This window comes from Notechis scutatus, chromosome 8, assembly GCF_049901735.1.
Source record: "Notechis scutatus isolate UNSWTSFEM ecotype Mainland chromosome 8, rNotScu1.2, whole genome shotgun sequence".
In the NCBI taxonomy this organism is placed as follows: domain Eukaryota; kingdom Metazoa; phylum Chordata; class Lepidosauria; order Squamata; family Elapidae; genus Notechis; species Notechis scutatus.
The window spans coordinates 17,850,626-17,876,881 of NC_142016.1; the positions used below are offsets into that span (position 1 = coordinate 17,850,626).

The following is a 26,256-nucleotide window of genomic DNA, read 5'->3' on the forward strand; positions in this document are numbered from 1 at the left end:
TCTCTGATTTAACCCCAATATCCAACGCCAAGGTTTTTTGGGGGGTGGGTGGGGGTAGCAACCATTTAGAATAAACCATATCTTTATTTGAAGAGCTGGACTTTTATAAAATCAGCTGTTTGTTTGTTTTTACCTAGAATCCTCTCAGAGACCTTGCATAGATGTGTCACACAGCTAGACTATGATCTCATTGGGCATCACTTTCCTTGGCAGGAACATGTCCATTTTTCTAGTGTCTTTTGAAAAATGCAGGGATTTGCTATTTTTTTAATGTCCAGCATTTGGAGTTGAACATATGACCTACCTTCATCAACTAGCATGTCCCACATGATTTTAAAAGCACTAATTGTATGATACTTGACATGGATTGGTGTATCATACATCATTGGATTGGATGTTAATGGTATCAAAGCTTAAAGGCTGCTCAAGATGATGTCCAGAATATAATATAACTGAGATATGCTAATTTCAATTCAATGACATTTTAGTCATCTCTTTAGAGATCTTTCCTCATCTCAGATTTGGCCAAACCATACATTGGCATAGGTTCCAAATTAGGTTTGCACAAACTCTGCTTTGGTTATAGCAATCGGTTTACACTAATGAATAAGGGTGAAAGGAAAACCAGAGAACTGTGAAGCAGGCTAAGGAAATAGGAATGTAAATGTCTAAAGAATAGGGAGTTGCAAAACAGTTTTCTCAATTTTTCCTGGGGCTGACATATTCCTATGGAAACAAAACCCCTTGCAAATCTGGCAATCAATCAGTGAAAAAATGTGCGCCATTTCATGTCTTTTCTCCAGGTACATCCATTTTAAACTTTTCTTTTCCCAAACATCCACGATTTTTGCTGCAAAATCATCCAAACAAGTTTATTTGTCTGTTTTCTCTTAATAATGTATGCAGGTTTTCCTCAATGAAGGGGATCATTACATCTATACAGGAAAGCTAAATTGTGTAAGTGCAAAAGCTTTAAATCAGGGGTGTCAAACTTGATTTTATTAAGGGCCCCATCGGTGTACTGTTTGACCTTGGCGGGCTCAGGGGTGTGTGTGGCCAGTTCAACATCACTTGTGTTGGGGGCACCTGTGAAAAATGGTCATAAGTCACTTTTTTCAGTGCCGTTGTAACTTTGAACGGTCACTCCACACAAGCAAAGTACCAGCAAAGGAGGGGGAAATAACTCCAGAGAAGTTCCTGAGACAGGAAGTCTAGTCCTGCCAAGAATGTAATAAGGGTCAATGGAGAGGCAGTTTCTGTAAGCAACACCAGAATATTTCCTTCCTGCCTTCCTTACAGGATTAGGCCAGGAATTTCTTCTAACAACCAGTTCTCCAAACTGCTTAGAATGTTAACAACCGGTTCTAGCGAATAGGTGCAAACTAGTAGAATCCCACCTGTTTATTAGGCTTGGAGAGTGGCTAGGCCGATATCTTTCAGATGCCACAATATGGCAAGAATGCAGGAATGAACTAATTGTCTCCTGCAAAACCCCACTCCCCTTTCACTCCTCTTTTGTTCCCTATGGGAGGGGCCATTCATTGTCCACCTGTGGCTTTACTCCCAAGTCCCTTAGTTGTTCCCTTCGTCTGACAACTCTGCACGTGCACACACTGGAAACAGGCTCCAGCTGTTCTTCTGCCTCATTGATGTCCGACTCTGAAGGCAGCTGATAACTGTCAGACGGCCCTGACCCCATCTCTGCCTCTGACACAGAGCACTCGCCAGAGCCTACTCCAGACTGCAGGACTGGCCCATGTTCCTCCCCAACCTCCTCACTGTCCGAACCTACTGCCAACTCCGCTGGCCACTGACGGGCCACAGCACAAACCTTTGCCAGTAAAAATGGAACTCGGAGGGCCGTGGCAGCCTTTCCAAGCTCTGATTTTGCTGACAGAGGCACTGCGGGATGGTCCTTTGCTGTTTCCAGGGCAGCTCTGCAGGCCAGATCTAAGCACCCCATGAGCCGCATCTGGGCCCCGGGCCTTGAGTTTGATACCCCTGTTTTAAATGGATCAGGTTTCCTTAAAAGTCATGGCAGCCACGTACTGCTTAGGTAAAAAGAGGCCCCAAATGTGGGAACTTAGTTGGTCTTCTAAAGTTCTCCTTTAAACTTCTTCTGCATCCTTCTCGCAAGTAGACAACAGAATAACAGAGTTGGAAGGGACCTTGGAGGTCTTCTAGTCCAACCCCCTGCTTAGGCAGGAAACCACACACTACTTCAGACAAATGATTGTCCAATCTCTTCTTAAAAACCTCCAGTGTTGGAGCATTCACAACTTCTGGAGGCAAGTTGTTCTACTAATCAATTGTTCTGTCAGAAAATTTCTCCTTAGTTCTAAGTTGCTTCTCTCCTTGATTAGTTCCCACCCATGGCTTCTTGTCCTGTCCTCAGGTGCTTTGGAGAATAGCTTGACAAATATCTCCCTCTCTCCCCTCAATTTATTTCCAATTCCCAGCCACCTCCAGCCCCCAATTATTGAAAAGTCCGGGTCCAGCACCATCTTAGAGAAGTGACAATATTTTATTAGTTTGGTGGGAGGGCTGGCAGTTGAATTCCATCTCCTGCCTTGTCTTTCCGACGTCGCTTTTTGATTTCAAAAAACCTCAGCTTAAAAACGAACAAGATCTAAACGGTAAACAGTACAGGGCATGACAAGGTAACTATGAAACACAGAAGAAGACATTCAAGGAAGAAATCCTGACATACTTTTTTCCTCAAAGTTGGAGGAGGCCGGTTGTGAGAGGTGAGGCCCTCCCACACCTGCAGATTTTTTTGAGTCTGGAAATAACTTTTTCCACTGTGTGAAAATGAAAAAAAAAGAAAAGAATGTATCCCTTTTATCTCTCCAGCGTGGTTCTTAGCCCAGTGACTTCTCTGCCTGCCTGTCCCAAACTAATTTTCCCAGCCTCACCAAAGAGGCCGTTATGTTCGCATTTGCTGAACGTAGTTAAGCATAGGTTTTATCATCATCTGTTAGGGATGCTTCAGTGTGAGTTTTCTACGCACAGCAGCAGGTTTGAATGGTCCTTTCCCAATTTTGGATGGTTCTTCAATTTGGCCGTCCTCTAGATGTGTGGATTTCAACTTCCCAGAGTTGTCAGCAATGTTGGCTAGGGCAGGGATCCCCAACCTTTTTGACGCCGCGGCCCGGTTCCGGCGTCAGCTGGGCGCCGCGGCCCGGTTCCGGCGTCAGCTGGGCGCCGCCATCTTTTTTGATGAAAAATCACTTCCGGTGACGTCATCGAAGTGATTTTCGTCAAAAAGCGGCGCTAGCGCTCTGGTGAGCTTTTCGGGTAGAAATGGCTTTCTACCCGGAAAAGCTCACCACGCTGGCGCCGCCATCTTTTGACGAAAAATTGCTTTTTTACCAAAAAGATGGCGGCGCCCAGCAACCAGCGGCCCGGTAAGGCTTGTTCCGCGGCCCGGTACCGGTCTGCGGACCGGCGGTTGGGGACCCCTGGGCTAGGGGATTCTGTGGCACCCAGATTGGAGAAGGCTGGATTATGGCTTAAGGGGTACCGAGATAAAAGCATCTCTAAGGTTGCCTCTTCTAAGTGATCTCAGGAACCCTTGGTAGGAAAGGTATCTTCCTTGGTCCAACACCCCCCTCCCCCATAGCAAAATGGTTCAATCCAAACAAGGCAGCAATAGGACAATTACTGCACACCATTCTGTCTAGTAGCTGCCAGCAATTACAGATCGTTTAGCAGAAATGGCACCAGAGATGGTCCAATTGCCCCCCTACCTCTTTCCATTTGGGATTGCTGAGATGGTTGATCTCAGAAGATACTTTTGCAAAGTGATCAAGACGTGTGGCAAAATTGCTACTGGAAGAAAAACTTCCCGGTGTAAGAAACAAAACAACAACAAACAAGCATATATGCTTATGAGCTTAGCCCTATAATGGGACTTAACATTACTGGGCTGGGAGAAGGATCGGCCTTATGGGCTGTGCTCACACAAGAAGCTTAATTTTGTTCCTGAATTAACCTGGGGTTTTTTTGGGGGGCCTGCGCAAATCACCGAACCGTAAAATGATGAGTCACACAACTTGTTAAGCTACCAAAAAGAAATATAAACCAACAACTTAAATTCCGCTTAGCATATTGTATGAATTCAGCTGCTGTGAGGTTTGTAAACTGGACTGGTTAACTGTGATGGTGTGAACATAGCCAAAATCTGTTTCAGCAAACCTGCTTTTATGCTTTACATAGTACGAGAAGGGAAGTGGAAGGAACAGCTGTGTCTGTGTAGAAAAAGAGCTTCAATCTTTGTGTCTTCCCTCTCCAAACTAGTCAAGTAAAGTGCTGATGGATGCTATCTTATCCCAATCTACTCAGCCTTTAGCTGGCTTTCCAATAAATTAGGTGCAAGGAGTGAAGCGTTCAGTGTAGTAAAGAAGCAGAAGATAAACAGAGATAGAAAAAGGCAAGCAAGTGAAAATGTAATTGGGTTCTATGCCAGAGGCAAGCTAGATTAGCAATGGGTGATTTTAGCATGCTATGGGAACCCTTGTCTTACAGGTATGCTGGAAGTGTTCCATTTTTCAACAAAATCCTGCAAAGTGAAGTCACAAATGTGTGCCATGGAATATGTAGGGTTTTCTGCTTTGTGGAAAACCACATAATCAGTGTCTCTAGGGGCTTGGTGGTGATATGTTTTCTGTGGGGATACTGAGTTATGGGCTGTCCTTTTAACATGAGATTTGGCTTCAGGTAAGTTAGGAAGATGCACGTGTGAAAGTCACACAATGAGTACTGATTACTGATTGGAACATATAGGTTTTAAGAGTGTACGATGTGACGTTTGGTGCCCCCATAAATTGCATGATGATTCTGTAGATTCAACTGTTTCTCTCCACAACATGCAGTTTACCCATTGGGATGAGTTGGCTTAAAATACAAGAGTTGAAACCTGATGCTGGCAGCTTGGTGGGAATGCCTCAGTTCACACAACATGCCGAACTAGATGATTGAATTAACCGACGTGGTGGGTTTCCACAGTACATCAAACCAGAAAACTCACCAAATCGGATGTGTTTGCCCAACATGCTAAGCCATTTAAAGAAACACAACGCAAGATTAAAATGAACCGAGCCGAGTGCTCCAGCAAAGGTAGCCCCTAGGTTTGTAAGAAAGCTGGTTAAAGCATGTTGTGTGAACGCAACCATGGTGCACGTGTGTTGCGATAGGCATTTAGACCTTGAGAAGTAAAATTGAAGAAGTGGAAGAAATGACAAGTAGTAGCAGTAGCTAGAAAGCCCAGAAAGTATGAAGCAGGATGGCAAATGGAAGAACAAAAAGAAGGCGGATGAGGTGGTAGGAGCGAAGCTCAGACGGGGCATGGAAAAGGAGAAGGACTCTGAGTGGAAAACACTCCTCTCCCATTCTACATGCCAATCCCTCCATCCACATGGTCATGCCCACCACCCTGGTCATGCCACAAGCCCCATCCCCAAGGAACTCAGTTCATCTCTTCAAAGAATTTGTACGTGGGGTTTTCATAGCCATGGTTTTGCATTTTGTTCAACTGCCGCTCCTCCGGGCTAACCATGGGGTCCACCTGCCAGAAGGGGAACAAAAAAAAAGGAGAAGAGAGTTAATTAAAGTCAAGCAATGGGGCTCCACTGAGCTTCTAACCAACATGTCTGGAGCTTGGAATGTGGATCAGTAGAGTTCTTAAGGATATGAATTGAATTACTTTCTTTGGCCAAGGAATTTGTCTCCCGTGCAAAAGCTCTCAGTGTATGTGCAAAGCAGTAGAATAATGATACCATCCTCATCCTCATTATCCTCATATGGAGGGGTGCGGTGGCCTAGAGGTGGAGCACTTGCCTCACAATCAGGAGGCTGTGAGTTCAATCCTAGGTAGAGGCAGATATTTCTCTCTCTGGGCACACTAAGAATTTATCTGCTGCACAAAACTCCACACTGGCAACCGGAAGGGCATCTGGCCAATAAAACACTCTGTGAGCTCCATTTAGTTGCCCAGACTCCATCCCGCAAGGGATTATGGGGTCATTAAAAGATGATGATGATGATCATCATATGCTAATATCATCTGCCAGGCACAATCAACCAGATCCACATGCGTAGGCTTCCAACTAATTACTTTATTATACTCTGCCTATAATACAGGAATCTCCCCAGACTGCCAGCTGCCACTGGAAGTCAGTTCTGGATCTCTTACACCTGTCTGAAGATTGGAGGCTCACTTGAGACCTCCATGCTGCCTGGCTGTTTCCCAAGACCATCCCAGTCGATGTCCCTGATTCACAAAAATGCTTTTCATTGGGTCCTGTCCAAACTTGCATTCCTTTCTTTTTGATATCATTTAATGGAATCTCTTCTCCTGTGTGTCTGCAGAACAATGCACCAAGAAGAAAGCTACTATAGCCGTAGCTCCAGGGCAGAGGTGGTATTCAGCAGGTTCTGACCAGTTCTGGAGAAATGGTAGTGGAAATTTTGAGTAGTTCGGAGAAGTGGCAAATACCGCCTCAGACTGGAGATTTTACAGTATCCTTCTCCTGTCGTGCCCACCAAGCCACGCCCACAGAACCGGTAGTAAAAAAATTTGAATCCCACCACTGCTCCAGGAGCTGCTGGGGGTTTGCAGGGGTTCGGGAGAGCCCCTAGCTAAGATTCTGTGCAGTTCCCAAATCCCACTCCTGGCTGGCCCTGCCCACCCCGCCCTGCCCCCTCCCAGGAGTCCCCAGGCGGCCTGTTTTGGATGCAGATAAGTGCAGGGTGTGCACGGAGGTTTGGGAGGATGAAAAACGGGCCTCCCAGAAGTTCGGGAAGGCCCAAAATGGGCCCGTTTCCAGCTTCTAGAGAGCCTTCGGAGCCCGGGGAAGCCGTTTTTGCCCTCCTCGATGCTTGAGGAAAGCCTTCGGAGCCTGGGGCAAAACGCCCTCCCCTCCTGTGATGCAGGAGGCCAACTAGGCCACGCCCATCTAGCAACCGGGCAGAGAACCCATTGCTACAATTTTTGAAGCTCATCCCTGCACAGCTCTAAGGAAGCCACTATGTGCTTTCGATCTCTACAATGCTTCAGAACAGCAGACAATGCTCTCCTCCACACAACACTGCTCCCATATAGATAAACAGAGTGGGGACAAACCTAGTGTGGGCGAAAGCATTCAAAAACTTTCATGAAGTCTCGAATTCTCCTCAAAACCTGCAACATGGGAAAATTGGCCTGGACCCCAAAAGCAGATAGCTTATTTTTCCCAACGGTACCTCAACAATGCCGTGACTGATGGTCCCATATGGCTTTCGGCGAACCATCAGGAGGCTGATGATAATCACCATGGCAACAGCCACTGCTACGATGAGGAGGCCAATCAGGGCTCCTCGGTTGATGGTTACCAAGGTGTCAGGCTCCTGTAGAAAAACAGAATCAGTGTGATTTCAGGACAATCTTCCTGTTTGCTAAAGAAGACACCTTAGATATCTACAATGGTGAAGGATGATGGAAGGAAATACTTCCTTAAAAGAACAGACTTTTGATAAAAGACGCATATGTGGTAGAATAGAATAGAATAACAGAGTTGGTAGGAACCTTGGAGGTCTTCTAGTCTAACCCTCTGCTTAGGTAGGAAGCCCTACACCACTTCAGACAAATGGTTGTCCAACATCTTTTTAAAAGCCTCCAGTGTTGGATCATTCCCAACTTCTGGAGGTAAGCTGTTCCACTGATTAATTGTTCTCACTATCAGGAAATTCTGCCTTAGTTCTACGTTGCTTCTCTCCTTGATTAGTTTCCACCTGTTGCTTCTTGTTCTGCCTTCAGGTGCTTTGGAGAATAGCTTGACTCCTTCTTCTTTGTGGCAGCCCCTGAGATATTGGAAGGCTGCGATCATGTCTCCCCTAGTCCTTCTTTTCATTAAGCTAGACATGGCCAGTTCCTGCCACTGTTCTTTAAATGTTTTAGCCTCCAGCCCTCTAATCATCTTTGTTGCTCTTCTCTGCACTCTTTCTAGAGCCTCAACATCTTTTTTACATCGTGGCGACCAAAACTGAATGCAGTATTCCAGGTGTGGTCTTATCCCAAGGCATTATAAAGTGGTATTAACACTTCACATGATCTTGATTCTATCCTTCTGTTTATGCAGCCTAGGCCTGTGTTGGCTTTTGTGGCAGCTGCTGTACACTGCTGGCTCATAACGGATGGTAACAGATGCTCTCCCTGTTTGATGTAACTGAGACCACCAGAGATACAGAAATTTGAGTTCAAAACCCAATGCAGAGGTTAAAGATTTTCTAAATTAGGGGTGTCAGCCATGCTGGCTGGGGAGTTCTGGGAGTTGAAGTCCGCAAGTCTTAACGTTGCCAAGGTTGGACACCTCTAGTCTAAACCATGACGTGCAACTTTGAACATCCCTCTAAGTCCCTCTAGATGTCTAAACATCTGCAATGAAATACATTTGGCAGATAATTCAACTTTTCCCCCTCCTAACATTTGCCTTGGTAACAAAATATTGCTTTTGGAGCATAGGGTGGGGGTGCAATGGGGTGGGGTGACCTAGTCCTGTAATATTACGGGAAGATGTCTGGATCCCTTGAAAGAAATAAAAGAACAGATGTGCTTATGGCTAGAATGTTCGATCAAAGAGCCACAAAGGGTGATTTAGTGACCAAATTGGGTTATCCGAAGCTCAAAGTTGCCACAAAGTGAACCTGTGTTTAAGTGAAAAGTTATGTAAAAAAAAAATACCCTTTTTTCTTCAGGATGAAGACCAACTGTTATGTATAAGTTGGGTTGACAAAATCAGAAACGAGGAGGTGATAAGCTGCCTGGGAAAGCCCAAGAGAAATCATCAAAACCATAAACAAGCGAAAATTAGAATATTTCGGACATGGGATGCGACACCTGGAAAAATACGGCATCCTTCACTTAATCCTCCAGGGAAAGATTGAAGGGAAACAAGGTCCAGGCAGAAGAAGAAGATCAGGGCTTCAAAATCTAAGGGGCTGGTTTGGACAAAACTCAACAGCACCTTTTTTGTGCGGCTGTTGATAAAAGTAGGATCGCCAACATGATTGCCAACGTCCAATGACGGATATGGCACAAGAAGAAGAAAGAAACCAACTCCATTTCAATGGCTCTACCATAATTTTCTGCTTAAACCCAGAGTTTAGAACCAGAATATCAAGTCAGAGCCATCTTTCTGCCATACCAATTTATTAATAACTGATGGAGGGAATTATTCATCCACACCTTGCCAGGAACACAGGCGGTCCTCGACTTGCAACTGTTTGTTTAGTGAATTCGCTTGAAGTTACAACTGCACCGAAAAAAAGTGACTTTTGACCATTTTTCACACTTACAACCATTGTAACATCCCCCATGATCATGTGATCAAAATTTGGATGCTTGGCAACTGGCATGTACTTATGACAGTTGCAGAGTCCCAGGGTCATGTGATCACCTTTTGTAAACTTCTGACAATTGAAGTCGACGGGAAAGCCGGATTCGCTTAACAACCACACTGCTAACTTAACAACTGCAGTGCTTCACTTAACAACAATGGCAAGGAAGGTTGTAAAATGAGGCAAAACTCACTTTACAGCTGTTAGCAATGGAAATTTTGGGCTCAACTGGCCATAAGTCACCGGTACCACATATGGCTTGGGGAAAATCCTTCTTTCTGCCGTGCCTATTGAACATCTTAGAGCAGAGGTCTCCAACCTTGGCAACTTTAAGACTTGTGGACTTCAACTCCCAGAGCTGGCTGGAGAATTCTGGGAGTTGAAGTCCACAAGTCTTAAAGTTGCCAAGGTTGGAGACCTCTGTCTTAGAGGGTCCCTATTTTGCTCACTAATTCACACACAAAAAAGTGTCACCGGCTAGAGGTCTGTCCAAACACAACCACACAACATTTTAAATGCCCTATTTTGTCAAATTTTTACCTGCTTGCTCCTGAATTATTATTTTTTCATCTGGTGGTATTAAAATTGCATGCATGTGAATTGTTATTAAAAACTGCCTGGAGGAACTCAATGAAATTGTATACGTGTGCTTAAATGAAAAAAAACCCCAAAAACTCAGAAACTGGTTTTAAATTGGGTGGAGGCCACAGGCTGAGATTGCACTTAATCTTCGGGGAGATGGGGTGTGGGGAATTTCCTTCAACTGACACTTCAAACTTCCAGGAGTTCTATAATTTTGGTTTTGGGTGGTCTGATTTGCTTCTAAACTTGGCATGGCTCAACCACTGCCAATGAAGCCTAGAATAGAATAGAATAGAATAGAATAGAATAGAATGGAATGGAATGGAATGGAATAGAATCACAGAGTTGGAAGGGACCTTGGAGGTCTTCTAGTCCAACTCCCTGCTTAGGCAGGAAACCCTACACCACTTCAGACAAATGGTCATCCAACATCTTTTTAAAAAACTTCCAGTGTTGGGAACATTTACAATTTCTGGAGGCAAGTTGTTCCACTGATTAATTGTTCTAACTGTCAGGAAGTTTCTCCTTAGTTCTAAGTGGCTTCTCTCCTTGATTAGGTTCCACCCATGGCTTCTTGTCCTGCCCTCAGGTGCTTTGGAGAATAACTTGATTCCCTCTTTTTTGTGGCAGCCCCTGAGATATTGGAACATATTGGAACACTGCTATCATGTCTTCCAACATGGCTGCTGGTTCCCTTCAGCTCGGATGTCAGCAACCCGCGGCTCTGGAGCTGCATGAGGCTCTTTGGGCCCTCTGCTGTCGCTCCCTGTTGGGTGATCCCACCATTGGCTGGCCCAGCCCCTCGCCCTCCCCTCTCAGTCATTCCTCCCCTGGCCTGAGAAGGAAAAACACAAAAAAACAGAAATGAGAGGGTGGGTGAGAAGAAGAGAGACCCATTTCCCATAGAAAACATTAGGAGCCACAAAACTTGGGTAGACATGGCTTTGGGTGTGTGTCATGTGACTGGGTGGGAGTGGCATTGAGTTGGCCACGCCCACCCAGGTTTTGAGGCTCCTGGTGTTGTCTTTTCTATGGGGAACAGGTCCAAATTAGCCTCCAGTTCCCTAATCATCTTTGTTGCTCTTCTCTGCACTCTTTCTAAGGGTCTCAACATTTTGGTGACCAAAACTGAATGCAGTATTCCAAGCGTGGCCTTACCAAGGCCTTATAAAGCGGTATTAACACTTCACGTGACAAGTCTAGTAACAAGACTGGCATTTCCATCAAGGCTAGAGAAGGAAGGGAGGAAAAGTTACAGACTGGGAGTCTTCAATCCAGTAACTTCCAGATATCCCAACCTCATCACCTCAGTCCCAAAGGTGCTTTTTCAGGAGGCCACTGGACTTCCTTGTTTTTTCTTTCTTTCTTTTGAAGACGTTTCGCTTTTCATCCAAGAAGCTTCTTCAGATGAGAAGCGAAATGCCTTCAAAAGAAAAAAAAACAAGAGAGTCCAGTGGCCTCCTGAAAAAACACCTTTGGGACAACCATGACCTGGACGATGACTGAGAATCTCTACAGAATCATAATCTCAGCCAACATGGTCACTGCCTGTGGGGACCAGGAGCCGAAGTCCAGGAAAGTACGAGGTACAGAATGCTTTAGAGTAGGGGTGGGCTTCAAAAATTATAGCAACGGGTTCTCTGCCTGGTTTCCGGGTGGGCGTGGCCATCATGGGTGTGGCCTAGTGAGCCTCCTGCACCATGGTAGGAGGTGGTGGTGTTTTTGCCCTCCCTGGACTCCGGAGGCTTTCCTCAAGCTTCCGGGAAGGTGAAAACGGCGTCCCCAGCCTCTCTGGAAGCCAGAAATGGACCCGTTTCCAGCCTTCCTGAACTTCTGGAAAAGTTCCTGAACTTTTCAACCTCCCTGAGCCTCCGTGCATTTACCTGCATCCAAAACGGGCCGGGGGGGGGGACTCTTGGGAGGGGAGGGTTGGGCGGGGCCAGCCAGGAGTGGGGTTTGGGGGTTCTCCAAACTGCACAGAATCTTAGTGAGGGGCTCTCTCGAACCCCCAGCAGCCCAGCCCTGCTTAAGAGGCTTTGGAGAATCCTTAAAGATTAATCTACCAGGGAATGGTAAGTAAGTTACACCAAACCAGAGTTGATCAACCTTGGCAAGGGGAATTCTGGGAGTTGAAGTTCACACATTTTCAAGCTGCCAAGGTTGAGAAACACTGCTCTAAAAGATGGCATGTTTTTTGTCGATAGCAGTGTTTCTCAACTTTAAGATGCGTGGACTTCAAATCCAAGAATTGAATTCTAGGACCTGAAGTTCACACAATCTTAAAACTGCTGAGAACTATTGGTCTGTAGCAAAGGTAGACAGCTCATTTTGGCCTAGCCCTCCTTGGCCAAGGGAACTAAGCATCCATTTCCCCTTCTTGTGGGAATAAATAACCCAATTTGGAGGGGTTTTTCCCCCCAAAGTGGTTCTATGGATGCTTTAAGGTTCTCCAAGACCCAAACCACTTATTTTGCTCCGAAGATTCTAATTCTACAATGAATTAAACAGAAACGGGATATTTCAGCCTTACTGCACCTTGCGCTATAGATTCAGCTGACTTTGATCTATAATCCTTGATAGTTACAGAGTTACAGTTCAAAACTGAATATTTCATTCATCAATATTGAATTGCTTTATAAAACCCTAATAAGGCCATACCAATTTTGGTCACCATAGTACAGAAAAGATGTTGAGACTTTGGAAAAAGTGCAGAGAAGAGCAGCTAAGATGATCAAAGGCCTGGAGACTAAAACATAGGAATAACGGTTGAAGGATTTGGGTTTGGCTAATCTAAAGAAAAGAAGAATTAGGGGTGAGATGATAGCAGTATTCCAGTATTTGAGGTGCTGCCACAAAGAAGAGGGGGGGTCAAATTATTCTACAAAGCACCAGAGGGCAGAACAAGAAACAATGGTTGGAAACTGATCAAAGAGAGAAGCAACGTGGAATTAGGGAGAAATTTCCTACCAGTGAGGACAATTAACCAGTGGAACAGCTTTGCCTTCTGAAATCGTGGGTGCTCCATCTCTGGAGGTTTTTTAGAAGAGACTAGACCAGGGGTGTCCAACCTTGGCAACTTTAAGACTTGTGGACTTCAACTCCCAGAATTCCTCCTCCAGTCATGTTAGCTCAGGAATTCTGGGAGTTGAAGTCCACAAATCTTAAAGTTGCCAAGGTTGACACCCTGACTAGACAGTCACTTATCTAAAATGGTACAGGTTCTCCTGCTTAAGCAGGGGGCTGGACTAGAAGACCTCCAAGGTCCCTTCCAGCTCTATTCTACTCTTTTATTCTATTATTATCTTACAAACGTTTACACTGGTAAGTTTCCATCAATATGGAGACATTGCTACTTTACATTTAATTTTACATTTAATAAATTTAATTTTACATTTAATTTTGATTTAGCTTTGCCTCACATATATTCTGTTCCTCAACCAACTGAATTCTGAAATGACTACTAAGGGTTGCTTGCTTGCTACTTCAGTTCTCATCTCTGACAAGAACTTATGATTTATTCATAAAGCTGAGATCGGGATAAAGCCCGAGGAATCTGCGTACAAAAGGCACTGCTTATTTTTAAGAAGAAAGGGATTAGCAACTGTTACAACAAGCATTGCCAAGTACAGGAGTAACTGAAGTAAGCTTTTGATCCCTGAAGCATTTGTTAAATATTCACAGCAGATAGAGAACTGGGTTTCTTCTTATGCCCCAGGACACTGTTACAAACAATCTGCCTTCATCTGTTCAGTTGTGTACGATTTTCAGAGACTTTAGAGATTACAAATAATGCTTACATTAATATTTCCACTTGAGGCATCTGTAATTCAGATGTAAAATGCTGCGTGGGTCTGAAGGCCTATTGGAGTTCTGAAAACAGTGTTTTTCATGCCAATTTGTTGTATTTGGCATTTTAGCTTGTTGTTGAAAACAACCTCCAATTTCACAAACACTCACCAAAGTAGCAAAGCTTGGAGTTTGTTGTCATCTCTCTGGATTTTGCAGAGAACAAAGCTGTGATTACAAGCTTCTAATGTTTGTTTTTCATAGACGCAAGAGGTTTCTACCTCTTATTTCTTCTCTCTCAATTCCCTATCATCCTTACGGGCCCACAAATCAGAAGAATTACTTATTCTTCTGACGCAATTAAAAGAAAATCATAAGAAATGAAGTGGAATGGGATATGAAGCAGAGATGAGCTCAGGCATGGAAAGAATAATGATTTTTTAAAAAAGATGAAATCTCCCTAGGATAAATTTTCTTTTGGAGGGAATTTTAAGATGCAAACAAGCTTACTCTGCTTCCGGCTGAATAATACAATGCCAATGATTATTGTGGGGAAAAGAAGCTGAATTAACAATCAACCACCAGAAGACAGAGGCCAAGTATAAACAGTTTTATGTTACAACAGATGTACGCAGGGCACAAAATCAACTGACAAGAATGGGGATCTGGAATTAAGCATGCAACTGAGGGAATAGTGAAGATGTTAGACAAAGCACATATAACAATTTGATGAGGCAAAGGTCTCTTTTTTCCCCCCATAGTTTTTAAATCCCAGGTGAAGGAAAGATGATCTATTCAGAACATGATTTCAAGACTCAATCCCTGGTAAATAAGAGGCAATTATGAAAAGGCAAAGGAGCAGCAGGGTGTATTTATTTCCTTGGGTTCAAATGAATAACTCCCTTGACATCCATGGGAAAGGCCCATGGCTTTCTATAGGAATGAGCCATATTTTGTTACTACCGCCTGGTCTATGTGTCTATAGCATGTCTAGTCTAGAGAAAAGAAAGACTAGGGATGACACTATAGCAACGCTCAAATATTAGGGGCTGCCTCAAAAAAGAGGTCAACCTATTCTCCAAAGCACCAGAAGGCAAGACAAAAAAATAATGGATGGGAATTAACCAAGAAGAGGACTAGCCGAGAACTGAGGAGAAATTTCCTCAGGGAGGAAAATGAACCAATGGAACAGCTTGCCTTCAGAAGTTGTGAATGCTCCATCATTGAGGGCTTTTAAGAAGAGACTGGACAGCCACTTGTCTGGATTGGTATAGGGCAGGGGTCGGCAACTTTAAACACACAAAGAGCCACAAAGGTCCTAACTGGAAGCCCCCCATTCAATTCTGGAGCTGTCCAGACTCTATGGCGGTTCCCTCACCATAGAGTCTCCTCCTAGTGGGGTGTCCTTTTTCCTCTACCTGTCCTGTCCTAACCAAAAGCCCTATCAATTGTGGAGCTGACCCATAGGGAGCCGCAGCAGAGGGATAAAAGAGCCACATGCGGCTCCAGAGCTACAGCTTGCTGACCTCTGGTATAGGGTCTCCTACTCAAACAGGGAGCTGGATTAGAAGACCTCTAAAGACCCTTCCGTTATTCTGTTATTCTATTTATGTTTTCAGTATCATAAGTTGGAGGGCCACCCACAACTCTTGATGGAGGTCAAGATATCCGTCAAAGACAAGATACAACTATATTTACTCTAGTTTTAGAAAGAGTATCTTTTTCAATTTCAGTTGATGAAAACAAAACACAATCATGCTTCTATCTCTACTGGATGACTTTCTTCTGAACACTGGCCATTATCAGAACAAGGATGTGATGTTAAATAAGCATTTGATCGGTTTCCATCTGGCTTTTTCTTTATTCTCAGGCTTTCCCCAAAACTGCTCCTGCCTCTTCTGCTCCTGTAATTAATTTAAAACCGACTTTGTCACTTGATTGATTACAACCTCTCCAAACCTCATGCCCTCCAGGCATTTGGGTCTTCAGTTTCACAAAACCGAGCGGACTGGGAATTTTCTAGGCTTTGGATGTTCAGCATTGCTGGAGGGCACCAAAGCCGGGGAAGCCTGATTTAATATATTTGTGTGCTGCTTTGAGAAGGCTCCAGCTGTGCATATGGATATGAAAATCTATTTTCTCTGCGTTTTGCAACTCAGCTTTGAATAGCCTTGAAGCTTTTCCTTTATCCTGGAGCTATTAACTCCCCAGTTATACTTTCTATAATGGCTGAGCAAGCTGGATTTTGAAGCCGTGTATATATATTCGCTAGATTTAAGCACCACCTTTCTACTGTAAGCACTCAAGATAATTAAAACTGACGGCTTCAAACTGCTCCTGTTTACTTCCAATTCAGCCAAGTGTACTGTAGAGCTTGACACGAAAGTCACAAATATTTGCAGCTCCCAACGCCTACAATAGTTGTTGTTTCAATGTAAAACAAATTATAAATCATCCATTAAGATATATGCAAAAAACAACAACCACCTGTGCACAAAAATATAGCCACAGCTTGACAAATTTGAGCTTGCTTGACTTCTTCAAAGACAGTTTTAAAGAAAACATTGGAGTGACTAAATAGAATTTAAAAAATGTGTCCCTTAGGGAAAAAAAATAAAGCTATTGCCCATGTGGGGAAAATCCTCAAAGAATTGAAATACTATCAGTTGAAACATAATAAAATGCCTAATAAGGTTGGGCCAAGAAAGAAGAAAGAAAATATAATCTAGATAAGAGGTATAAAAGCCAAGGAGAAGAATGTTAAAAGGATTGCATTAGAAGCAGGAAGTCTGCCAGACATAATGGTTTGGGTCATTAGATGTAAAAAGAGCACTTAGGGGAGAGAGAAATATTATTGAGAAGTTAAATGACTGCTTTGCATCTGCCCAAGACAAAGGCAAGGTTGGCAAAATAGATCCAAATTATTCTCCACCAAGGCAATAAATCTGAAGAAGTGACACAAACTGAATCATCTTTAGAGGACACCTTAGAACAAACAGATAGATTAAACTCATAAATCACCGGCAGCAGATGGAATTCTCCCAAGAGTCCTGAAATAACACATAATATGAGCTCGCTGTAACAATAACACCCAATTCAAGAAAAGCGATTGTGCCTTGCTGTCTGAGAAAAGGAAGAAAAAAACCCACCCCAAACCCTACATCTCAGAATTATTACACGGTTGAACAGGGACCTGCCAAAGAGATGCTAGGCACTGCCATTCAATCAATTTTCATGGAGAGAAAGAGAGAGAGAGAGAAGACCAGGGCATTTATAAATTGGTACTACCTCTATATCCGTGCTTTGCTACGAAACTCTGTGATCGGGCTTAGTTTTTGGGGATGAAAATAAGGAAAAAAAATTCTGCCTCTGCCTACCAGCATCCATCGGTATTCATCTGGCTAGTGTTCTATCACTGTGAGAGTTGAGGGCTGTTTGGAAACTGAAACATGGAAACTGAAACAGTATTTGCTCTGTGAGCAAGAAGGAGACAGCAAGGAGCCTGGGGGTGGCTTAGCTCAACTGTTCTGTACTAAAGCTGGTTGCTGCTGTGAAACTAAAAGCGAAACTATAACTCTTCTCCTCTCCTTGTGTTTTGCAATTGGAACAGATTTCTTTTCAGGTGGGGAGGGGGAGTAGAACTTCTTAGCATCAGGGCATGTTAATAATAATAAAAATACTAATGATCTGATGGTCATTTTGAAAAATCCTTTCTTAGTGAGCACCTAGAAGCCAAGAGGAACATATGTGCCAAATTTCAAATTTGTAGGCTTTACGGTTCTGGAGATGTTGTGATGATGCGTGAGGGGTGTTTCACTTTTATATACTGTATATAGATTAACACTTCATGGAATCTTGATTCTCTCTTTCTATTAATGCAACCTAGAACTGTGTTGGCCTTTTTTGGCAGGGTAGACATGACTCACAAGGAAGATTAGGGGAGCTGAAGCCCACTTGATAGGTGGAAGGGAATGTGCCTTGAAAGCTACTTACCAGTTCATCCCGTTGTATTTCTTGGGACTTGTACACCATGCCTTTGACATCTGAGGCAGACACATTGACCTATGGGATGGAGGGGGGGGGGAATGGTTTTTGATTTAAGTTATACAGTCCCAGGGGTGCAAAGCTGGATGGGTAATCCAGCAACATTTTCTTCCTCTTCGTGCAAAATCATTCCAGTCACATGAGACAATTGCAATCTCATTCCTTTACATAGCTCCCTTACTCCAATATCTAACCTAAATTGAGATGCATTTTCCCTTTTTCAAGGTGGAACATGGGGAAACATGGCCCGGTCCTCCACCTAATGGGATAATGGCAATGCATCAACCGTCACAAGACAGCAATTATTCTTTTGAAAGCACTTGCAGCTCAAACGTCTCCTTGGACATAGCAAAGTTAATACATGGAAAAGAGATGGACTCAGTACGTATCACTGCATTTTAAAAAAAATGTGCCAGGCTTTAAACTACCACATTAGCAATGGACAATCCTGAATAAGAGTTGTACCTCACATGGCATCTGTTGGGAGCCCATGTATAAATGGAGCATAATATCCTCCCCTCAGTGTGACTGTGGGACCCCATGTCAAACTGTAGATCACATTGTAAGGTGAGGGCATCTATTAACCCAGTAACTATGCTTCAGTGGTTAGATGGCCTAGACATTGGTATTTGAAGATTGATCATTTTAACATTTATATTTTATTGTGTTCTTACTAATCTAGATGAAATGTGAATATGTATTGCTAATCCATGCATGATATGCCATATGCTAAATAAATAAATCAACTGCATATAAGAAGCCCGTTGCCATTTTTCCAGGTTGAATCAATGGCCCAAAATATTGGGTTTTTTTCCCCCCACTTGTGGCTTTAAGATGTGTGAGAATTCCCCAGCCTGCATGTTTCAGCCAGTTAAGGGACCATACATCTTAAAGTCACCAAGGTTGAGAAACACTGACCTAGAACATCAAATGATAAAGAGAATCGGTAGTCTTTGGTCTCCAATTTCAAGCAAAGTGGATGGAGCCGTCTCCTAATCTGACCTCTTTCTGAGTGATGTCATGAGATTAACCCTCAATATTAAGTAATCAGCTTAAAATAAAAAACCTCTATTATACAACAAATAATTTGATGTTACATAAACATTCACTGCCTTTGAATAATATACTGCATCACGATTCGTAACAACACAATAAAAAGGAGGGGGTAAAACCCCCACGAGAGATGGAAACCACAAATATTGCTCTGAATTACTCAGGACAAAGTAAGGTTTTTTTAAAACACAGCTCCATCAATTTTGCTTGACACTAGTGTCCGAAGTCTATATATGTGGGTGTATACATAATTTTATTATTTATGTATTTATTTATATTTTTGTCATGTTTATATGGTGCATAGTGGAGGTGATGACCCTTTGAGAGCTGTAGGCAATGAAATTTCAATCTAATGCATAATTTTGTATTTATTTTGTCATGGTTTATGTAATGTATATCTTCAAGGTTGAGAAGCATTGTCCTAAAACAGGAGTCGCCAACCTTTTGGACCTCAGGGATCACCAAACTCATAATTTTAAATCCCGCGGACCAAAGATCCTGGGAAAATCCAAAAAAAAGTCTGCAGGAAAATTCCCCACCCTGTTTTCCTACCGATTGATCATTCTTTATTTGGGATCACAGGATATCGTCTCCAGCTCCGTTCTCAGGGAGAGAGAGAGAGAGACTTTTGGCTTCATGCAAGGAAAGCAGCAGAAGCAGCAGAAGACTTTCTTTCTCTCCCCCAAACTCCGCCAGAAAGGAGTCTTTGCGGCGCAGCCTCTTGGAGCCGGAGGCCTTGCAGGGTCCCAAAGACTCATTTCTGGCAGACTTTGGGGCTGAGAAAGAAAGACTTTTGCTGCTTTCCTTGCGTGCAGCCAAAAGCAGAAGAAGAAAGAAGCGGAAAGAAGCAGCCCGGTGGCCAGGCAAGGCACGTGGGGCGCATGGGGCAAATTTACCCCCACCCTTTCCCCTTTCCCCTCACTACCTCGTGTAGTTCGCAATGCAAGAGATGCAAGCCTTGTGTTCCCAAGGGCCATGTGGGCGGCGCAGCCTTGTGTTCCCGCGCAGCCTGGATTAATTGCTTTGGGGGTGACATTTCTCTGCGGACCATCAAAATTTTCTTGCAGACCACCAGTGCTTCCCGGCCCACCGGTTGGTGACCACTGCCCTAGAGGACCCCATATAATTCTCTCTCTCCATTTTAATTGTAATAAACAGCAATAAAAAGGGCCAGAAGGTCTCCTCTGCACCTACCTTATGTTCATACTCATACAGCAGGGCTTTGTCACTAGTTGGATAGTCGTATTCTGCCAGCCCTGAAGCTGAAGAGAAGAGAATCGGGTGAGGGTTAGAGGAACCAAGGCCTCGGTTGGTAACAATCCACACACCCATTTCCTTTGGTCTCAGTCATTGCTACTAAAGCCTACAGAGAAGGACTCCATGAAGATTTAGAGCTGAGAACTTACCTTTCTTGTCGGCTGAGTCAGAATCTGCCCATTCCCCACACAGCATCAGAAGGAGAGGAGGAGGAGGAGAGCATGGCAGAAAGGAAAAAGAGAACAGAGAAAGAAAGATAATTTTGAGAAGAAGAGGCGAAAGACACACAATACGATGCTGAGGCAGGGGAGACAAAACCGCAGGAGCAGAAAGAAGGGACACTCTCTTCCTCATTTCTTTTCCAACAAGTTGGTGGGGAAAAAAAAGAACGTTTGCTTAAAACAATTCACTTAACTAGCTACTGAGTTGACTCGTTTTCTAATTTTATAAAATACCTTGAGCCAAAATCTAATACAGGTAGTCCTCAGGTTGTGATGGAATTTGGGATGGGGATTTCCATCGGTAAAATAATGCAGTCATAAAGCAGGACGTCATGTACTCACATCGCTTAGGGACAGCAACCGTGGCAGTCCCAGTTGTAATCCAGGGAAAGGGGTCATTAAAAGAGGACCTCATGTGACTGAGTCCTGGGTGGTGTGGTGGCCCAGAGGTAGAGCTCTTACCTCACAGTCAGGAGGTTGTGAGTTCGATCCTAGGTAGAGGCAGATATTTCTCTCTCTGGGCATGTTGAGATTATGTCTGCTGGATATAACTCCTCATTGGAGACAAGAAGAGCATCCAGCCAGTAAACACTCAACTCCATTCAGTTGCCCCAACCCCACCCCACAAGGGATTATGGGGTCATTAAAAGATGATGATGATGATGTGACTGAGTCCTAAGCAAGCAGGCTGGCGAGGGCCATGGGTGGGCGCTGAGTGTGGGTGGGCTCAACTCTAGAGGAGGCTGTGGGCAGGCACTACGAAGTGCAAGTGAGCAGGGATGTTACAGAATATAAGATTTCTGGGATCTTGTACTCCATAATGGGGCTCCTTGGGAGAAAATGCAGCAGGAGCATCTTATGGGATCTATTTATTACGTTCCCTGTTACTTGTGAGAAGCTGGCAGAGAAGATCATCAGTTGCGATCCTATGACCACACATACCCTCCTATCGTAATTGTGAGCTGAGCACCCAGGCACCTGGATCTTGATCACAAGGATGCTGCAACAGAACCAGTCATAAGTCCCCTTTGTTCAATGCTGGCATAATTTGAATGGTCGCGGAATGCGCCATTGTAACCTGAGGGTACTACCTGTAAAAGGATTTGGATTCACACAATACTCTGAGTTTAACAAACAAAACAATCAAGGTTCAAAGTATGCATGTTTTGTGTGTAGGGTGAATGCAGGGGTGGGCTGCTGGGGGCTCGCAAGGGCTCGGGAGAGCCCCTAGCTAAGACCCTGCGGGGCTCCAAGAGCTCCCAATAACCTCAGAAAGACAAGCAGCAAGGGAAAGCTCTTAATAGGCTTAATTGAACTTCTGGGCATTCAGCCAAGAGCACTTCACACCTCGTAAAAGTGTTGCAAGCTAGATAAACAATCCACTCAGTGTTTGCGAGGGAGAGCCATTGAGAAAATCAGATAACATAGCCACTAGCCTCCGTGGGGATGAATTCCCAAATAATAAGAATCACGTAACTCACCAGAAACTCCACTAAGACTCCAAGATTCCTCTCACAGTCACTGCTATTAAGCTGGTTTCACCCAGTCTTTTATTTAAGTATTAAATGTACGAAATAATGAACAACTTTTTGGTATATTACCTTTTTTAAGGTAATCAGGGCAAAGAAGCGACATTGAGTTGGCCACACCCACTCACTCCCATGACCACCCAGCCACACCCAGCCAGCCAATCATTATGGCAGAGAGCCCCTTGCTAAAAAATTTGAAGCCCACCCCTGGGTGAATGCAACTCCTACATTTGCTTTTCATACACAAAGGCACCTTCTACAAATCTGGTGCTCAAACAGATGCATTGAAAAACTTCTTACATCATTCCCAGACAGTGTAAGTAAAGGCTGTGATGTCAGGTAGGCCTCGTTTTAAGTACCCCTTGCTTAGTTGACCATTCAAAGTTATGACGGACCGCAAAGAAGACACTTATAACCCCGATGCACAGGTGCGCGCTTCTCCAAACTGGTTGTTATACCAGTTGGATCCCACCGCTGTATTTCTAGGTGGTTTCCTCTTTCCACTTTCCTGACCCTTGGCAAAGACTTGAGAAAGCAGTGAGGGGCAACTGATCTGACCCACCTTCTCCATCACGGGTCTCCGCAGCTAGATCCTCCCCACTGTCCATGGGTAAGAACTCTTCAGTGGTACGGGTCTCGGAGATGGAGGTAGTAAGCAGGTCATTGGTGGACACCCGTTCGGATCGCAGGAGCTCCTCTAGAAGTTAGAGAAAGGGGAAGTAGATTGTTTGGAGCCCTATCTTAAGAGTTTTGAGACTCTACCTTGCCTGCTACAAGATGCCCCAATTTTTTTTTTTTTTTTTGCAAAGGTTTTATTTCAAGAGATGCTCAGATTCATTCATTCTTTTATAAGAAAATTTCCCTTCTGAGAAAAATCTAGCCCTTCACCCGTAGGACAGATGCACTTTGCAGATAAACAACTGGGCTAAACCGAGGTATTTTACAATTGAAGAAGAAATAGCAATTCCAGGCCTTTTGGGAAGCACTCAAGGTGTATAAAAAGGCTAAATTCAGCCTAAACATCTGGATGACTGTGTGATCCACCTATCATTTCCCTTTATATAGATCCTTTTTCTCATAATAGGTCATTCTACAGTATCCATGGGGATTCTCCATCATCCAGCTCTTGGTTGCCCCAAAAGTGCTTTCCCAAAAGGCAACTGACTTCCTTGTTTTTTTTTTCTTCCTTGAAAACATTTTGCTTCTCATCCAAAGAAGCTTCTTTAGTTCTTCAGTTCATAACAGTAAAATCTGGGCTGTTTTACCGTGCTTCTTCCTTCCTCTGGATACATATAAAAGTATTTCGAAAATGACTCACCCTGGGTAGTAGAAATGATACTATGAGAATATCAACTTAAGTAACCAATCAAACTAAGTACTGAAGTATCCGCTGTTGGTATAGTACAGGGGTCAGCAACTTAAACACTCAAAGAGCCATTTTGACCCATTTCCCACACTAGGAAACGTGTCTCCTGGGAGCCACAAAGGTCCTAACTGGAAACGCCCCCCATTCAATTCTGGTGCCGACTGGACGTCCACTTCCCCCACCATAGAGTCCCCCTCCTAGCTTGGCATCCTGTTTCCTTTACGTGTCCTAACTGAAAGCCCTATCAATTGTACAGCTGACCGGAAGACCCACCCCTTGCCATAGAATTTCCTCCTGGCACTCTGTGCTTTTTCCCTTCCCTAACCGGAAGCTCTTCTCACAATTGCAGTGCCGACTTGCGACAGGGAGCTGGAGCTGCATGTGGCTCCAGAGCTGTGGGTTGCAGACCCCTGGTATAGTACTTAAGAGCAGGCTGACTTAATTGGGAAGGCATCCTAGTCTACAAGCAATAGGGTGAGTGAAGAACGGAAGACTTAATTTAAGAGTTGAGAAGGGATGATATTTGGGATATATGAAGGATCTGACCCATGTACCTATATCTCCTCGGAGCTCCTGAGTTAGCTGGGGATTCTTGTACAGCAACGCAAGACTTTGGTTCATCCGTTCCTCAATGACATGGAGATGAGTATACACCTGGGAAAACACACAACAACGGAAAATGTTTCCTTCTAGAACAGTGTTTCTCAAAGTTGGCCACTTGAATATATGTGGACTTCAACTCACAGACTTCCCCAGCCAGCATGAAACATGTTAATTGCAAAGATGCCAGATGGCGGCCATAGGCAGACGAAAACCATACCTGGAACTTCATTTGTTCGGCCTTTTCGGGGTCAGCCGCTGCCACGTGCTGGTAATGGCGGAGAGTATGGCGCTGATCTTTCTGTTCGGCCCGTACGTATCTCTTCAGAGCTGCCAGGATGCGATCAGGCTGTGTCAAAAGAAGAGTGTGGCCTAAATTAGTTGAATCTTGGTTGATTGTCTACCGTTCCTTGCCCGATTCTCAATACACGTAGAACCTCTGGTTACGAATGCTTCCGACCACGACCAAACCGGGTTCCGACCAAAAAATTCACAAAATTTTTGAAACTGGTCACGAGTGCATACTCAGGTGGTGATCAAACATGACCCCTGACCCAGATATTCCTGAAGACGAAACATTAGAAGACGAAGAAATTGCCGAAGTTATGGAACAAATTATGGTTGTGATCAGAAGTTCTACTGTAGTTGGCCTTTGAGCAGATGGATTCTCTTACTGGCCTCTCTTGGTTTCCTCCTTTTCAGGCACAGATAAGTACAGGTGGAAGCACAACCCAAAACCAAGCTTTGGTTGGTTTTGAAAAAGCTAAACAGAATATGTGACTTGGAAGGGCTGTGCACTAGATTGGAAAGCTGAAAAAGACTGGGGAAAGAAGGCAGCGGTAACCCTCTGTGGTATTGCCAACCTGGAGAGAACCTGGATGGACAACATGGATCATGGACATCTATGTGCCCATCAGGAGCTTAACAAAAGTGATGGGAGACTAGACTTTGCATGATGTTTACAGGATATGTTTACTGTATATCGGACATTAATACAATCGAGCGAGTCCAGAAGTATTTCACAAGAAGAGTATTACACTCCTGTGCTCACAACAGAATATCCCATATCACCAGGCTTGAAATTTTGGGCTTGGACAACCTTGAACTACGCCACCTACGGTTGGACTTAAGTGTAGTACACAAAATTAGCTGCTGCAATGCCCTACCAGTCAATGACTACTTCAGCTTCAACCACAACAATACAAGAGCACACAACAGATACAAACTCAATGTAAACCGCTCCAAACTGGATTGCAGAAAGTACGACTTCAGCAACAGAGTGGTCAATGCCTGGAATGCACTACCTGACTCTGTTGTTACATCCTCAAACCCTCCACTCCTTTAACCTCACACTATCCACTATTGACCTCACCCCATTCCTAGGAGGTCTGTAAGGGGCATGCATAAGTGCACCACCGTGCCTAGCGTCCCTGTCCTAATGTCCCCATTTAATTGTACCTATTTCATGTATTCTTACTCATGTTTATACTTATACCTATTATCTTGAAAGTGGTTGACAAATCAAATAAATAAATAAAAATAAATAAATAAACAAGTGGGGCCACAAGAAAAACAAAAATTGTGAGTGCTTTCCATATGGACCCAGATATATTTAACATGGTAGGATCCCCATTTTGGTATTCTGTATCATTAGGAAGAATGTGTCCATCCCACTAACAAGGATAAGAAAATTAATATTTAAATTGATTAATTTTAATAAGTTGATATTTGATTAATACTAATAAATATTAATAGAATTAATTTTAATAAATTTTAATAAAATGGATAAAGGAGAATACTTCTAGCTGCAGGGTTGAAATGGCGCTCTCATTGCTCGGTTGTTTTCTTGCAGAAAATTCATTACCCAGTCTGGGTAAACATCATCAGAACTAGCACAGATGATGTTCCCTAGTTTGCGTAATGAACCGTCTGCAAGAAAACAACCAGACTCACGGAGGATAACAAAAACTGTATTTTACCCAGGAGAATTTCCCTGAAAAATTCTTTGAAAAAAAGAAATCAAAATGAGTGAAAAAAGGAAAGAAAAAAAGGCAGACAACGTTTTTGGCAGAGCGCTTGAAAAAAAAACAAAAAAACACCACCACCACATTATCCTACCCCCAATTTAGAATTAGGAACACAAGCAGAGAAGAAAGTGGGAGGAATCGAACTCTGTTTTATTTCTGGATGTCATTGCCTGGATGTGACTTCTGGGATTTTAGCAGGAAACCAAGACAGAGAATGGGAGTGGGGGGGGGGGGTGGGGTGGGGGGAATGATGCTCCCCACTTGCTATTCTGCAGTTACCTTGTCTGCATCAGCGTTCTTCAACGCTGCTTTCCAGATGTGCTGGATGACCTAAATCCTCATCTAGATATGGCCTGTGGCTATTCTGGCTGAGGATTTCAGGAGCTGGAATGTAGCATATTGCCATAAGTTGTTCA

The 26,256-nt window shown here is 43.8% G+C and overlaps 1 protein-coding gene across 2 annotated transcripts in view; it reads right to left on the minus strand.

Annotated features, from left to right (window-relative positions):
• Positions 1 to 4,010: 4,010 nt before the first annotated feature.
• APLP1 (amyloid beta precursor like protein 1) overlaps positions 4,011 to 26,256 on the minus strand; it is a 47,849-nt gene continuing 25,603 nt past the window's right edge. Inside the window, exons 10-17 of one of the 2 annotated variants that reach the window (XM_087970869.1) lie at positions 24,034 to 24,162; positions 23,768 to 23,867; positions 22,410 to 22,544; positions 20,247 to 20,270; positions 20,035 to 20,102; positions 17,737 to 17,805; positions 7,243 to 7,386; positions 4,011 to 5,566 (exon numbers count right to left, since the gene is read on the minus strand). In XM_087970869.1, the coding sequence (XP_087826995.1) occupies positions 5,468 to 5,566; positions 7,243 to 7,386; positions 17,737 to 17,805; positions 20,035 to 20,102; positions 20,247 to 20,270; positions 22,410 to 22,544; positions 23,768 to 23,867; positions 24,034 to 24,162 (768 nt within the window). In that variant the 3' untranslated portion in view covers positions 4,011 to 5,467. The remainder of the gene's footprint in view (positions 5,567 to 7,242; positions 7,387 to 17,736; positions 17,806 to 20,034; positions 20,103 to 20,246; positions 20,271 to 22,409; positions 22,545 to 23,767; positions 23,868 to 24,033; positions 24,163 to 26,256) is intronic. The other variant, XM_087970870.1, reaches the window with a different exon arrangement.